We start from the raw sequence: 15,896 nt of genomic DNA on the forward strand, positions 1-15,896 counted from the left end.
GGCGGTTCCTTGTTCAAGCGCTGGGGCTAATGGTCCTTGCATTTATTTTGCATGTATTTCACATCCACTGCCTACCAAGAGACAGCCGAGAATAAATTAAATGAACTTGACCATTGTTTTGGCATATCACTAAAACCCCACGGATTCTTCTCCAGCTTATAAATAATCATGCCATGAGAGCGGCGGCTCTGCTGGTTAACACTTCAACATGGTTTCAACATAGTCATGATCATTAACCCCCGATAATGCCTCATATAAATTCTGTGTGCTGTTGCTAGCCAGTGTTATCCTTAAACCTCTTTTTCTATTCTACTCTTCTCTGTATTATAAATGGGAGATTCCGTCCATACAACCTCTGCTGTTGTCACTCCAACCCTTTTCCACCATCCAGTTCACCATCTCTCCCTCTGTCCCGGTTTCCAAGACATGAAGGGGAGTACCACACCATCCCCCAGCCATGTCCAGTGCCTGAGAAGAGACATTGCGGCAAGTGTGACCTGTTAGAAACCTCCCTCATTCATGCTCCCTTGGCGGCTTAGGGTGCACATGTTGATAGATTATGGTGAGGCCACTCAACAAAGTTTGATGAGATCGTGGTGCTCTCTGAACCATGTCTGACACCAAAACACTCTGCCCTTTTGCCGTCCTCTAGTGCGATTAATGCTGTGATTTTTGAGTTGCTCGTCGATGTAAGCCCCGTGTCACTGAAACCCATGTTAATTGTAATGATGCATAGAATGTTCCTGAAATTATTAAGCAGGAGAACAGCCAACAATCTAGACAACATGACCCCAGCCCTTGAAAATGTATTTTTGTCCTTCTCATCATTACCTGCTGCATGAGGCGCACGTGCAGTCATAACACCCTATATTAGCAGATACTTTGATTGGGGTTAATTTCAGACTGTTTTTAACTGTCTCTCCCATGAGCTCACATATTATACGTTCTGTTAAGACTGCAAATGAATATGGCTATCATGATATATTACTCAACAGGGCCTGCTATAACTGGGGGAACTCAGAAAACAGAGCCTCATGGTATTAAACCACAGACAGACCCGAGATACTTGTGGCATCATGCAGCGGTTGAGGGTTGAAAGGAAGATTAACAATTACTGATTTAACCTGCAGACTTACTTGTAAAAGTTGTTCCATCGATTAGCAATTACTTCCTAAACCAAAGGTTCTTCATCATCTTTCTCTGCGACGTCCAGACATAAACCTTATTGTAACCATACCAGACACATAATATAAATGCTTTGATTTTTGATTTTTACGAAGATGGTGAAAAAACAGTCGGTTAAAGCTCACCCTTTCATGAAGAACTCTGCCGATATCCCCCCTTCTGTTTTTATAACTATAGCTTGAGTCTAAAACGCTGAATTGATTAATTTGCATAACACAAGGTCACAATTACTTGAGTATAAAGATTAAGTCAGCCTTGATGCCATATATCTAGGGTAGACGGATCATTTTAAGATGAGGTTGGACCCTTCTTTCTGTTATGCTGTTTAATCGCTGTGTGAATATAATTAAATCTGCACCACATAGTTATATGTGTAGCACGCCATCTCGTTGTTTGCGTTTCTCTCTGTAGATCATGTGCTCCTGAAGCTTGTGTGTGTTCCAACAGTGCCCAATGCTCTTAACAACTCGCATTAACCTTCTGACTTCTGAAGTCCAACAGCCCATTCCGCCCTCTCTCTTGTTGCACGCCCCCCTTGGTTTTCTAGGCAGGGTCATGGTTGAGACACAGTGTCTCCTCTTTCCTCTCCACCATCTCCTCTTTGCTATCCACCATCCATTACCCTCATTCTTACACTTGCAAGGACAGCAGTAGTGGTGTGCTTCATCTAATGTTTTAACAATTTTGCCACCCCTTAAAATAAGTGAGATTACGATTCTCTCACCTAAATAAAAGTCCTGATACTTTATACTGGCCTTCCTTTCGACTAACTGTGTAGCCTAATTATCAAGCATTCCACCGATTTAGTCTCTTTAAAAATGTCCGTCTCTCCCATGTGCCCCTCCTCCCTAACTCGTCGTTTTTCATGTATTGGTTTGCTCTGTATGGCGAGACAATGCCGGCAGCAATACAGCGAGAGATATTGTCGGTGTAGTTGGCTTTTCCCCGGCCCTATTTGATACGATCCTTGTGTCTTATCCGCACACGTCTTTATTATCGAGTCATAATGGACAGGCGTTGAGGCTCACATGAAACTTCACCTGCACCGTACATGCTAAAACAATCACGCTCTCTTTCGTGTTTTTTCTTTTCCATGCTCAGGATCGAAAACTGGAAGCATGCGTGTTGCACTTATGCTGGGCAGACAAATGGAAAATGGTCTCAAATATAGAAAACAAACCAATTCGTCTTATTAATCCGTCTGTATACGACACATCTTCCATCCCCCACCTCACATTTCACTTATCCAGATCTTATTGTGCCGATGGGAAGAAGTGGAACAGCTGGGTATGTTCCCTGTCGTATCCCTACGCTGTCCAAGCTGACATGACTGTCTGTCTGTTGTCCTGCTGCTGCTGCTGTCTACCTTGTTTCAGCAGCAGAGGCATTGTACAACATGGCTCTCCTACACACCTTATCTCAGTCATATCTTGTTACGCTTAATCTGGTCCAGCGGAGAATACAGGATGGACTAGAGACTTGCAGGGGTAAACACTGCAGTGTTTGTAAAGGAAGGGAGAGATGATAGGTCAAGCAGAAGTCGTTTGTAGAAATCAGTCTTTTTCAATTAGGTCATTTTACAAACATTTACAAAATGCCTGATTAGTCCCACTGTACAAAAGTACCGGTCACATAAACTACTAGAAATGATGCAAAACAAAAAACCGTTGAAGTAAAGACTCAGCACGTGCAGGTAACTGTGGCTGCCTGCGACTTGTGAGATCAAACCGTTTGATGCCTTTGTTAACGAATTCAATTTTTCATTTTTATGGCCACTTCCGTCCTATTTCGTAGCATCTACCGCTCATTTGTTCGCTTTGATACAGCTTCTAGAGGGGGGGAAACAAGTTAAACCTTCAGATGAAGTTACAGCATCTTCCACTTAAAAACATTTAAGTTTTTTGTAAGCTGTATTGCATTTTAGCTAAACTTAGGATTTGGCTGTGCAGAGTTTTTTAAAGAAGGACTCCCTGCACCTTGAATCATTCCCTGTACATAATATAGATAACACAGATGTGTTTTTGTGAGTGTTTGGTATTCTGCTGAGACTAAAAGTTCAAGGAAGTCCGTTTAATTGTGATGTCCTTCAGTCCTGGTGCGTAGTTCACTCCTCTCCTTTCCTCCTCTCGTCTCTGCCTGTAGGTGTTTGTGGCGGGATTAAAACAAGCACAGAGGACTGTGAATGCGCACTGCATGACCAATCTAAAACTTTTTCCCTGGTGGTGCGGGGTTCCGGTGAATACTATATTATATATTTGTTTTAACGCCCGGTGCGCGATCTACCCGCACTGCGATCGCCCCTTCTTGGCGCACGCCTGTTTCTTACCACATGATGCCATTAAAAACAAGAGCGCTCTTCACTGTACTGCTGAGCTCGCCCTCAATCCTGAAGCTACAAACTCATCTTTTAATGATCGGAACAGATGCAGTGTTTCTTCTTTCAACAATACCAACTTTGCCACACAGACGGCACAGACGCCCCGCCTGGAAGGCATGTCAAACCTATATCAAACTATCAACATTTATTTTTGTGATTTTATAATTAAATAGTTTACAATGGAAGTCATTTAGTTGAACTCATTCTGAGCTACCTACTGTGTTCTGACAAAAGGTTTTGTTTTCTTTAGTTGTAATTAAATGTCTAAATAGTTTTGTGAGTTGTAAAGATTCAGTCTGCAAATGCAGCCGCTGGATCTTGAATTTGCTTCCCTCACTCCTTCCTTTTGTTCCGCATACTTGCCTTTTTGTACTGTTTGATTATTTTCTTCATTCCTACAACCAACTCTGTCATACTATGATATTCCATTGTGTTCTTTTAGAGCCACACTTCTTTATTTTTTTTCCTTTTGTCCAGCATGGGAAGTCCCCTGAATATGGGTGTAGAGAAAGAGACTGAGTAAGAATGCACTGACCGAGAAGGATTGAGGGAGCGTTGTGGTGAAAAGAGTGATGGAGAGGAAAATAGAGGGGGAGAGAGTGCACCAGTATTAGAGAGGTGGAGAAACGGGTGTAGAGAGCTACAAGGGTGGGAGCGATTGGGGATGGGAGGGGTTGTAGGCAGTGATTACAACATTGTCATCAGGGCCACAGGAACGGCCTGCATTCAGGCCCACCGGATTGATGTTTGACAGAATAATAGAAAACCTGTCTCAGCCTGTAATCAACTGGATCTCATCTTTGCTGGAGAAGACTGTCCATTCGCCTTCTCACACACACATCACACCACACACACACACACCACACACAGGCTAGTGCGATCCTCCGTGGTTGCTGGTATTGGGACAGTGGCTTGACTAGAGTTGGTAAGGATGAGGGTGTTCCTATGTATGCTTAAAGAACTGAAAGCGTTTTCTGCGAGGGTGGGTATTGAGGAGCATTGCGCCTCACTTGCTGGTTCACTGAAGGCAGGATGGAGAAGCACGCTGTTGCTTTTAAAGGTGCTAGATGTTAGGGTTTTATGGACGGAACAAATGAATTTAAGTGGAGTTTTACTAGCAGTGGGTGGCAGAACGAATGAGAGTGGGCACTGAAGACCCCCCCTAACCCTACTTTTACTATTTTTCAGTGCTATTGTGTGAGCAGAGGATATATAGATGTTTGGCTGCTTATATGCAAGTCACGACATAGTAAAGTGTTAAACCACACAGGATATACACGCGCCAATGAACTGAAAACAGCGACACACGCCATCCCCCGCAGCAGTCACTAACCCCTAATGTCCATCAAAACATTTCACAATTCCATGTTTGTTACACTGCGACGCTCGTTTAAAATGTCCCGTTTTCACAGTGTTTACAGCCTTTTTTGGCGATGGTTTCTGAGAGGCATAGGAATACGTTTCGAGCATTGAGATTGAATTACATTTTTGACGCTTTGAAACAAGGTTGCTCACTAGGCCACTTCTGTTTCAGCAACAGTTCAGTGTGCCACAGTTCAAGTTCAAATTTAATTTTTCTTCCAATCTTTTGTCCCCATTGGCCTAATTTTAGATAAAAGTGATTGTTGCCTTGAACACAATTAGTTGACAAAAGCACAAGATCTAAGATTACAAAATCCATAAAGTTCATAGTCTGGAACAGTTTATATTTCCAATATTATCGAATTTCTTCCATTAAGTGTACTCCAATATATCATACTTTTTGTGATCATTTTTTCAATAAAAAAGGGGCCTGATGCATAATAGTCATCAATATTGCACAATGCAATCTTATGTTTTTCTATTAATTTACATGAGGTCTGATTTATAGTAATATGTCTAGCATTCTATTTCAGTACTATAATCATGACATAATCTACATACTCGAATCATTACAATATGTGTGTGTGTGTGTGTTATATATTATATTTACTACATTATAAATATAATAAAATTATTGTATGTATGTCAAATATATATGTCCTGCTTTGTTATTCATATCAAAGAGGTTCTGGCAAAAGAAAACGCCAAACAGAAGGTTTTTCTAAGATGAGGAAGATGTAACTGAACCAGTGAAATATCTCCATATTCGAATCTGCCGTACCCCAACTTGATAGAACATGTGAACTATTTTTTCTAGCCGTCATGTGTAGAAGACTTACTTAAAGTGTGACAAAGTTAATTTCTTTCTGCTTTTGTTATTCATTTGCTGAAAAACTCTCATGTGTCATGTTGTTTTTTTAAACTTATTTGAAGCATCTGTGCGGGCTCAGTAAGCAGGTGTCCTTTTGCTTTGTTTTGGCGAGATTTTTAAGCTGTTTTTGGTAATGCTTTTTAAATACTTCATTTAATATATTCATAGTGTGGTTGAGATACGGGGAACCATTTACTCTGTTTATTCTGTCTATTAAAGATTTTCAGCTGTACTTGTTTGTTTTGAAAGAGACTTGTTAGAATATGCATTTCCCTCAGCACACTTTGGAGTAGGTGCTCAACATCCTCGCCCAACAACACCCACCTTCAGTGGGTGACACAAACATCATTTCCGTTTCCATTCATCCAAAACGGCTTCACAGCTCAGACGGCAATAAATCAGGAAGAGTTATTACTAAATGTTTGGAGGTTTTCCATTAGGATAATAGCTTCCTCCTGCAACCTGTAGTTTAAGGTCTCATTATTTGCCCACCTTGTATGCCCTTCCCTGACATTGGAGCAAGCCCCTAGATGAGACCTCCATCGATCTAGAATCTATTCAGCCTCTTCCTTTTTCCTCCTGAGGCTTTTATTGGTTTCTCTATCCGTCCTAATACCTTAGCAAACCCTTACTGGCTAATTGATATGCTGCTCTTTTCCTCCAGAGCGCCATCAGAATCTGCAGGGCCAAATTTCATCATTGGTCCGCCCCCTCCCCGGAAAGACTTTCACATTACATATGAGACAGAACACTTCTCCATGAATGAGACTTGACGGACATTTTTCATGTAACGGCTCCACTGCATCAGACAGTAATAAGAGAAGTGCGCTAACATACCCAATCATTGGTACGTATCCAGTCTGGAATTTTTGGAAGAAATGTACACTGATTGTGCCCATCGGTTCGCGACCAGGTTTGGTTTGTTTTTTCTGGCCATTAGCACACACTTTACCCAACCTCGAATGACCCACAAGGGGTGAACTCAAAGGAAGGAGAGAAGCCTGGAGTGGAGACCAAATATGACTTTTTTTATCATTATAAATGACTAATTTAGCCAGACTGTGTCATAAGCTGTGTGCATAAAAATGGTGCATTGCCTTTCAATAACTGTCGTGATTTGGGTCATTGACACGGATGACAAATCATGTATATTTTAAGCTCTAATTTTATTCCAGCCTGCTAATTGTTTCTTCTCAGTTAAACATCCCTTTGCACGAAAATACGTATTATGTCTCTTCTCCGACTTTATCTGTAAATTTTGTGTTTCACTACCCTCTCTTCTCCCTCTCTTGTTGGTGGTGTATATACTAAGTAGTTTTTTTTTTATTTCTCTGTTGTTGCCATAACATATAAGTAACCTATGTCAATTGCTACTGTATGTCGCGTGGCTGATTTCGCACTCCGACCATAATCACGCGTGGCTGTGCTTGCTCAGTGGAGCCTTGTTTGTAACTGCTGTATTGTTAACATGTAGTCTAGAAAGGTGTTTGCTGTCACACACAAAACCCAACCCCCAAGAAAACCCCCCTTGGCCCCTGTCTCAAATGCCCCCCCCCAACCCCCCCCTCCCAAGGGGGTTGGGGGAGGAAACATTGTTTCAGAAAATGGGAAAAAAAAACAAAGTTGTATATCAAATTAGTTTATTAAACAAAAGTACTAATAACAGCAATGCTAGTGTTAATCAGTGATGTCAGTGTAGGGATGGCCTGGAGAGTGAACATGGTGTGTGAATGTTGTTTGCCGTGCCCTAAAAGTACCACAAGGAGACCCAGGATGACTAAAGCTGCCACATGACAGAGAGAGTGTGAGTACAGATTCTCGGTTTTAGGTGTCCATTTGAAATTGCATGTTGGCCACTTATTGGTTAGGTAAATAAGCTCAATAATACGAAGAGGGAACTTCTGTAAACATACAAAGCCTTTCCTGTTCACTGAACAAAGATGTGACTAAATTTTTTTCTACTGTTAACACTGAGATGATGTTCGGCTCCATCTATTACTTTTTACATTCTTGTTTTGCGGCCTGACTCCTCCTACACAAGTTTCAATGATAATTTGTTCATCCCATTAGTGAATTGCACTCGCCAGGTGAGTCGGATTGCCTGCACATTTAGACATGCAAATAGCTATGAGGTGACAAAAAGAGCTAGGGTGACTATTTGCCTGCAAAGCGCACCCTCTTCCCTTTTGGATGGCTCATTGGCTCCCAAGATCAGGTGCAATCTGGACTGGAAATCATTTGGATAATTGACCTTCTGTGTGCATACTTAGAATAAATTAATTGATTGGCGTGCCTGATTTCCTGGGACTGTGTTCATAAAGCTTCTTCGTACTAACAGTTGCTACTAGTGACGACATTCTAAGAAGATTCTTAGAATTATGATGCTTTCTAAGAATTTCCCCTCACAGTTCAGACTCGATCCTAGTATAGGTAAAGATATTAAATATAAATAAAAGTTATTCATAAAGCATCTTAGCCCTTAAGAGTTTGAAGGTGAGAAACTGTTAGGAGTAAGAAGTAGACCTATTAAAGGCTCAAGAGTTCATTCTTCAGAGGAGAAACAGGTGGAAAGACGATGGTAGGCGTTGCATACTCCCAGCTGCAACTCACAGCAATAACGAGACAAGTCTAACTTCACCTAACCCCATAAAACTGCAATGTGATGGTTTTACACATATGTTTGCACAAATTAAACAAAATATGACGCACAAGTTAGTAAGCTTCAGAGTTGCTGGCTGCTTTTGTTACATTTGGTGTTTTCGGGGATGCAGCCTTTTGCAATTATGTACCAAAGCTATGGAACACTTTACCTGCAGACATTAGGGAGGCGAGCTCGGTCGGTATCTTCAAAAGTAAACTAAAAACATATCTCTTTACTTTGGCCTTTTAATGGTGATATTTTATATCTCTTTACTTTAGCCTTTTCATGGTGATATTTTATATCTCTTTACTTTAGCCTTTTAATGGTGATATTTTATATCTCTTTACTTTAGCCTTTTAATGGTGATATTTTATATCTCTTTACTTTAGCCTTTTCATGGCGATATTTTATATCTCTTTACTTTAGCCTTTTAATGGTGATATTTTATATCTCTTTACTTTAGCCTTTTCATGGTGATATTTTATATCTCTTTACTTTAGCCTTTTAATGGTGATATTTTATATCTCTTTACTTTAGCCTTTTCATGGCGATATTTTATATCTCTTTACTTTAGCCTTTTAATGGTGATATTTTATATCTCTTTACTTTAGCCTGTTAATGGAGATATTTTATACAATCTTTAATGTTGCTACTTTGTGCCACTTTAAACTAATTTAAATGATTTCATTCTGTACTGTTCATTGTTGCTATAACTGGTTTAACATTGAATGTGTGAAGGTAACTTCGATACATTTCAGAGTGTGTATTTTTGAAAAACCTGAGATCAAATAGACTGTGTTACCACGGGGAAAAAGAGGAAGTTTCTCTGATAAATGTGTTTACATGTTCTTTACACAATTAGTGGAAAAGTGAAAGATTAAAGAATATATTGGAGAAAAACTGGCTTTAACCGATAGGTTTCATAAAACTTAACAAACAGGGGTTTGTTTATGAAGCGGGCTTTAACCAAGAGAATCTGGACTCACGGAGACGTCTGTGTTTTATACGTTAAAAGGTCAATAAAGAGGTCGACACTGTAAACGTAAATCCAAAGACTACCAGGAATGTGTAGCAAAGGGAGTAAACCAGTTGAAGGGCCACAGGGGCCCATTGTTGATCTCATGCTTTCAAAATATGGCTCTGATAGTTTAAAACATTTACAAGAATGGTGTGCCAATGTTATTTTATACTATTTTAATTCTATTTTATACTATTTATAATGGTACTTCTGATTCTACTTCTACACTGATTATTGTTCTGTAAATGCTCTTATTCGGTCCTTGTACTAATTGTTATGTTTTTGCTGTGAAGCACTTTGGGCTGCAATTCTTGTATGAAAGGTGCTATACAATTTTACAACATTATTATTATTACTATTCTATTATTAAGCTTTGCTAATTGGCTGCAGGCTCCAGCTACATATTTACTGTACGGACAAATGTCAGTAGTATTAAACTCACTTTCCCAAAATGTCAAACTATTCCTTTGATTTACTATCACCATGTTGAGTTGATATGATATAAAAGCCCTTCCACTCATTATTATATTTTTCTTGCCTGCTATCTTTCCAGGTAGTTGTGGTCTCTTTGAAATGCACTCTCTTTGAAGTGTAAAGGAAATGTCCATTTACTATAATGATTATAACCCTTCCAGGCAGTGTCAAAAACACACGCCTTAGTGAGCCAACTTCTGAAGTAATTAAGACCAGTACGCCGAGGGGAATCCCCTCAGTTCATTAATTTCAGGTTTAAGAAATGATAATTATTTTTTATTTTTATGTCTAAAGTCCTCTTCCCTTGCCTGCCTTTCCTTCTTCTTCACTTTTGTACTTCCTCTGTTTCTGTCTAAATTCCTAACTCTGCCTTTGTCATTGCTCCAGTGGTTTGCTTTGATGCTAAGATCAGCTTCGACGACAATGCTGAGTTCCGTCAGAAAGACGTGTTTGCCATGGACGACATGACTGAGAGCGACCCCACGGAGATGGAGGCAGCCAAGTGGGACCTCAAATATATCGGACTGGATGGAAACATTGCCTGCTTTGGTATGGAAACAAAACCCTAACAAAACTCATTCCTACACAGAAACGCCAACCATTAAATGAATTTTCCCATAAGCGAACCCCTCCTGGCATAAAGCTTTAATGTGTCTCTCAAGTCGCATAAGTGAAAAGCTCGGGCAGCAGTTAAAACTTGGTCAAAGTAAAGGCAGCCTGGGCTCTCCTCCAGTCCGCATTACGAGCAGCTTTCTGAGGACTCCAGAAGGAATGCTGCCGTAACCAATGTGTTCTAATTAGCTATAATCCGCCCTGAAAGTCTCCAGTGAGCCAGATTGTTAGCATTCTCATTAAAGGGCCCCTCTCTTGTCATAAATCAAAGCTTTTACAGTGTACAGCAGCACTAACAGGTGCTTGTGCGTCTTACCCCGTGGCCTCATAAACACATTAGATGTCTGTTAGCACTACCACCCCCCCCCCCCCCCCCACCACCACCACCACCACCACCACCACCCTACACACACGCACACATTCTGCATCCCCAGCTCCCAGCCGCTCTTAAAGTACAACAGCTTTTAAGGCCCTGCAGCTTCCTTGAGAGCTCTGTAAGCCACCAAACTGACAGCTGTTAAAAGCGAATTTCCCTTTTATTGAGACCCCTCGGTCGGGGAGCTTGACAGGACACAAGTACAGCTTGACTAAACCAAACGACGTAAGACATGTTTGTGAACTTGGCTGCGGCACACCTCAGCAGGGTAACTGCGCTTGCGGTTGGCACAGGCCGCAAAAAAAAAGCGCAGCAGAGCCTCTTTAATAAACGCTCTTTTCTCTGATGTCGGGAGTCAAGTCATATTCAGTGTTGCTCGACTTGAATCAACTGATTCACTTTCTTTCTTTCTTTTTTAAAGCTATCTGCTCTTCTTAGATTGATAATTCACTGTTGGATTCCTTTGTGGGTGTTGGTACAAGTAAATGTCATCTTTCCTTCAGCCGTGGTAATGTTGTTTTAATTATGTTATTAAACTCATGGCTGCTTGCGTCGCGCTTTTCCTCCCAGGGACTATTGTCTCAATTTCTGGACTTTAGCCTGGATTTAATGTTCAGATTTAACTTCACTACACTTATTAAATACTTATACATTAGGCTATAGAAACCATAGAAAACGGGTATATCCTGTCTCACTCTGAAAAGGCATCTTCCATTTGGCTAAATACATCTGCTTTTCAGTTATCCTCTCTATTCCCGTATACATTTCTGCATATAAATTGAACTGACCAAATACATTTTTTATAGTGAATGGAGCCGGTTTGGCCATGGCCACATGTGACATCATTGACCTGCATGGAGGAAAGCCAGCTAACTTCCTCGACCTGGGGGGAGGAGTCAAAGAGAGGCAGGTGTACGAGGCCTTTAAGCTGCTGACTGCTGACCCTAAGGTAGGAACAAACCCGTTAAAAAATAGCTTGATTATAACATGAGCCAAGCTGGTCTCTTATTTTAAAGCACATCTTCAAAGTAAAAGTCAGAATAAAAAAGCATCACCTTTGAATAGTCTTTGGTATTGCAGTCATGTATCTTGTCATAGCACATTCATAAAGCCCTGTCTGTCTGGTTACCCGCTTTCTCACTGACACAAAAGCGTTCATTAGACTAGGGACCTTGGCATATGTCCATGTTTCACTGAGAGAAACACGGTCTGGGAGGCCTTAGTGATTATATGCCATCATTCTCAGTTTGCAGTGGCATGATAGAATCGCTGCTATGTACTTGGCAATAAAACTCATTTCATTTTTTAAAGTGTCCTTATCACATGCGCATCCACACACATGTACACATGCATATTACCACACAGTGCATGCTCTTATGCAACTCAAATGAACTCACATTTAACTCAAAAAGCAAGCAAAGTCTTGCAGCTCAGGATGAATGGCAGCTTGGGGTATTTTACAAGTGATTCAGCTCTATGTTCAGAAAGCTAATAACTCCAAACTAAACAATATGAGCCCTGTAACGACACCACAGTGCAGATTGTGTGTTGACAGTCATCACACTGCTATTCCACAATCCACCGCTGCTGTCACTCTCACATCCCTGGTCTGATCTCCGGTTGCCTTTCTGTTAGCGTCTCTGACGAGGTGTGGTTGTAATACAGAGTAGCATTTCTATACCAATTCAGTCTTCTGCCCCACTTTTTTAAAAACCTTTATTTACACATGTTGGGTTGTCTTGTCAGGAAATGCTTGAATTTTTTTTTAAAGGTTTCTCACACACAGAGTGTATATAGGAAGAGGACGTAGTCACACTGAGGTCACCCATCGGTTTGTGGACTACGGTTTTGAAGCCTCAAGTTTGCCCTTTTGGCCGTCACCATCTTGTTTTTTGCAACCAGTAGTGACACGAGAAGGTGAAGCAAAGTACAACCGAACACTGAAAAAGACATTTTAAGGAAACCCAAATGTTACAATTAAGTTTTTATGAACTGAAAACGCACTGGGAAAGAGTTAAAATATGAAGAGGAAAACCCTCAAACTGGACAACGCAGAGTGGTAGCGACCTGTCAATCGGAGAGTAGCCACGCCCTAAAACATACCCTGCTTCTAATTTACTCTAAATGGGACCATAACATCAAACTGTATCGAAGAAGACCTGAGACCATAAACTCATTAGGAAAATGTTTTCTAAGTTAATATATCAAGTACAAAGTACGGTCATTTTCTCATTGACTTCTATTTGCAACCAGTGGAGTCGCCCCCTACGAGAGAGGTGGCATCTTTCAGCTTTCCCTTAATTTTGCATGTCTGCTTTTCTAATTGGATTAGTATAATGCTATCTTTCTTAATTAAAAAAAATCCATGAAACATGGAGAGGCTGTGAAACCTATCGACTGTGATACGAGTCTGGAAATGGTAGCAATTTTGTGTTCTGCCTATTTATGGCACAGCAGTGAACAGACCCGTGTTGCACACCCTTTTATAGATGAATGTCAAAAACTTACCGACCTTAACAACCCTGCAGGTGATTATTGCCTCACTCAGACTTCCTCTGTGTTTAGATTCTATTTGGTCTCACATGAATACAACTCGATGGTTGATCGGGGGAAAATGAAAATGGGGAATAAAAAAAACTGATCAACAGGGGAGAGAGAAAATGACAAAGACTAGTCACTCTCTCCTGGTATGGGATTATTCAAGCATTTAAAAAGGTGGTTTTCTGCAGAAGCAAAAAGTCTGGTTTTAAAGTCTTCATTCATTGCACTGCCTCCAAAAAAACACTCCCGCATAGACAAGAGGATCCTCCTCCACCCTCCTCCTGTTCCTCCTCCTCTTTCTGTCTTGGGCTGATTCCCTGGATCCAGATGGGAGAATAAGCCTGCTGTCTGTCCTCCCTGCTGCTGTGTATGGAAATAGAGACAGGGAGCTCCTCCCTAACGGGGGAAAAAAGTAGAATAGGATTGACATTAAACTGGGTTGGAAGCACCATTAGCATTTCAACCAGGGGAGCTGAGAACCTGCTCTGATCTGTGGAGGGAATGTTAATCATTTCACGAGAGAGAGAGAGAGAGACAGAGAGAGACAGAGAGATACTCATTTGCATTAGTTTCTCTTTTTCACAAATTACCACTTCCAAACACAAAATTATGAGCAGAATTTGAAATTAAAATCAGTCCCTAGGAAAATGAATATAATCAGGCAAAATGATTGACTCAGTGTCAATAAGTTATGGTGAGAGCATTGTTAAGCCAATCAGTGCTTATTGCCTTCAAATATGAAAGCCTTTGTTGACAATTTATTCACCATTTGAAGTCCCAGACGGACTGGTTGACTTGTATTTCAAGTCATTATTGTTCCACCTTTTTGAAAACATTTCTTCTTCTTTCAGCTAATAGTTTTGGCAGCATGTTATGAAGATGCTGATTTCCACTGCTGCTGCATAAAATGAGTTTGATAGCAGCTGTAGGGAAAAGGCCATTAATGTTCCGCTGCATACATGAATAGATGCTACAGTATGTACTGTGACTGTTGGAATAGTTTGTATGCTGTGGTAAAGACAGAAGTGCATTCAGCAGCCAGGCAAGCCGGTACAGCAGGAGGCATCCTGCTGTAATGACGCCACGCATTTCCACAAAAAACGGGTACATTGTGGTGAATTTCTTCCTCAGTCTCTTTTTCTTTCCAGCTCTCTCACTCTCAGTCCACCGCTTTGATGTCTCAGGCTCATTGTGCTGAGAGGAGTGGAAGTGATGCGAGTGTACTGCTGGCACTGAATAGCAGAGACATAGCCTGAGATGACAAAGCCTCCTTTCTCTTGTCTGCTCACTTCTCCAGTATCTACACTTACAGCATTCATTACCTTAAACATCATTATTCTTTGAAAGAAAGGGGAAGAGAAAACTAATGAAATGGGGAAACTGTATGTGAAGTGAGAACAACAGAGGAAGTCATAAAGCTCTGTGTTGCCCAGTGTGTGTTATATATGTGAGATGTTATGTAGCTCAGCTGGGTGTACTAGACCATTCAGCTTTGTTTGAATTCCGGCCCCCGGCTTTTTAAGCGGAGACATATTTATTTTTCATGCTAAAATAAATAGCTCCACTTTCTTCATCTCCAGTCATAGCACAGTCTGTTGACAGAATGGCAGGATTTATTGAGGTTTCCCTCACATCACCTGTAGGCACGAAGCAGGAGCAGGCATCAAATACCAACAGCCAAATTACCTCGTTATTGCCTCGCGCCTGTGCCATAAAGAAAGTGGCAGATGGATGTTTTGTCCAACTCGACATCCATTTTGTTCTCAGGGCTTACGGCAGTTTTCTGTAATTTTTATGGGCTACAGTAAATGATGGCGTTTTGTTTTTAAACACACCCTTATTGTTGCTGTATGTCTCTATAAGGGCCACTACCATTGTGTAAAGAAAACTACGTTGCATACTTTGACAAATTCACAAGCAGATCTCACATCGTTGGTCCAAATGAATAGTCGTATACTTACATAATCTTTCCCCCCTCAAGGTGAACACATTTTGATATACAGTGTTATCACACACTGCATCTTAAGTGTCTTCTAACCAGTGAACTTAACGTCTTTAAAATATGCTTGCATTTAATAAGCACTTCGAGCAGCTTGCGTGTGTGTGTGTGTGTGTGTGTGTGTGTGTGTGTGTGTGTGGGTTGACGGAGTTCAGGGGGGAAGTTAGTTGTGTCTGTATCAGCTTCGTGTTTCTAATTCACAATCGGCAACACCCACCACTGTCTACAGAATCCACTGTATTCCAACTACACTGAGTGAACCAGCGGCGGAAGATGGAGTTGTTCCCCCTTAGAATAAATGTTTTGTTCTATTAACGCTGTTGGCAGTAACATTTCTGTCATTGTGAGTTGTGAATGTTCTGCCTCCCGCTCAGTGCTTCTGTGTGTCTGTGAGTGCAAAAAGTAAAATGAGATGGAGGAAGAACAAAAAACATTCTGTA

The 15,896-nt window shown here is 40.9% G+C and overlaps 1 protein-coding gene across 1 annotated transcript in view; it reads left to right on the top strand.

Moving 5' to 3' along the window:
* Positions 1–426: 426 nt before the first annotated feature.
* LOC115008897 (succinate--CoA ligase [GDP-forming] subunit beta, mitochondrial-like) overlaps positions 427–15,896 on the top strand; it is a 50,920-nt gene continuing 35,450 nt past the window's right edge. Inside the window, exons 1-3 of the mRNA XM_029432785.1 lie at positions 427–490; positions 10,316–10,477; positions 11,723–11,865. Of these exons, the coding sequence (XP_029288645.1) occupies positions 427–490; positions 10,316–10,477; positions 11,723–11,865 (369 nt within the window). The remainder of the gene's footprint in view (positions 491–10,315; positions 10,478–11,722; positions 11,866–15,896) is intronic.

Source organism: Cottoperca gobio, chromosome 5, assembly GCF_900634415.1.
Source record: "Cottoperca gobio chromosome 5, fCotGob3.1, whole genome shotgun sequence".
Lineage (NCBI taxonomy): Eukaryota > Metazoa > Chordata > Actinopteri > Perciformes > Bovichtidae > Cottoperca > Cottoperca gobio.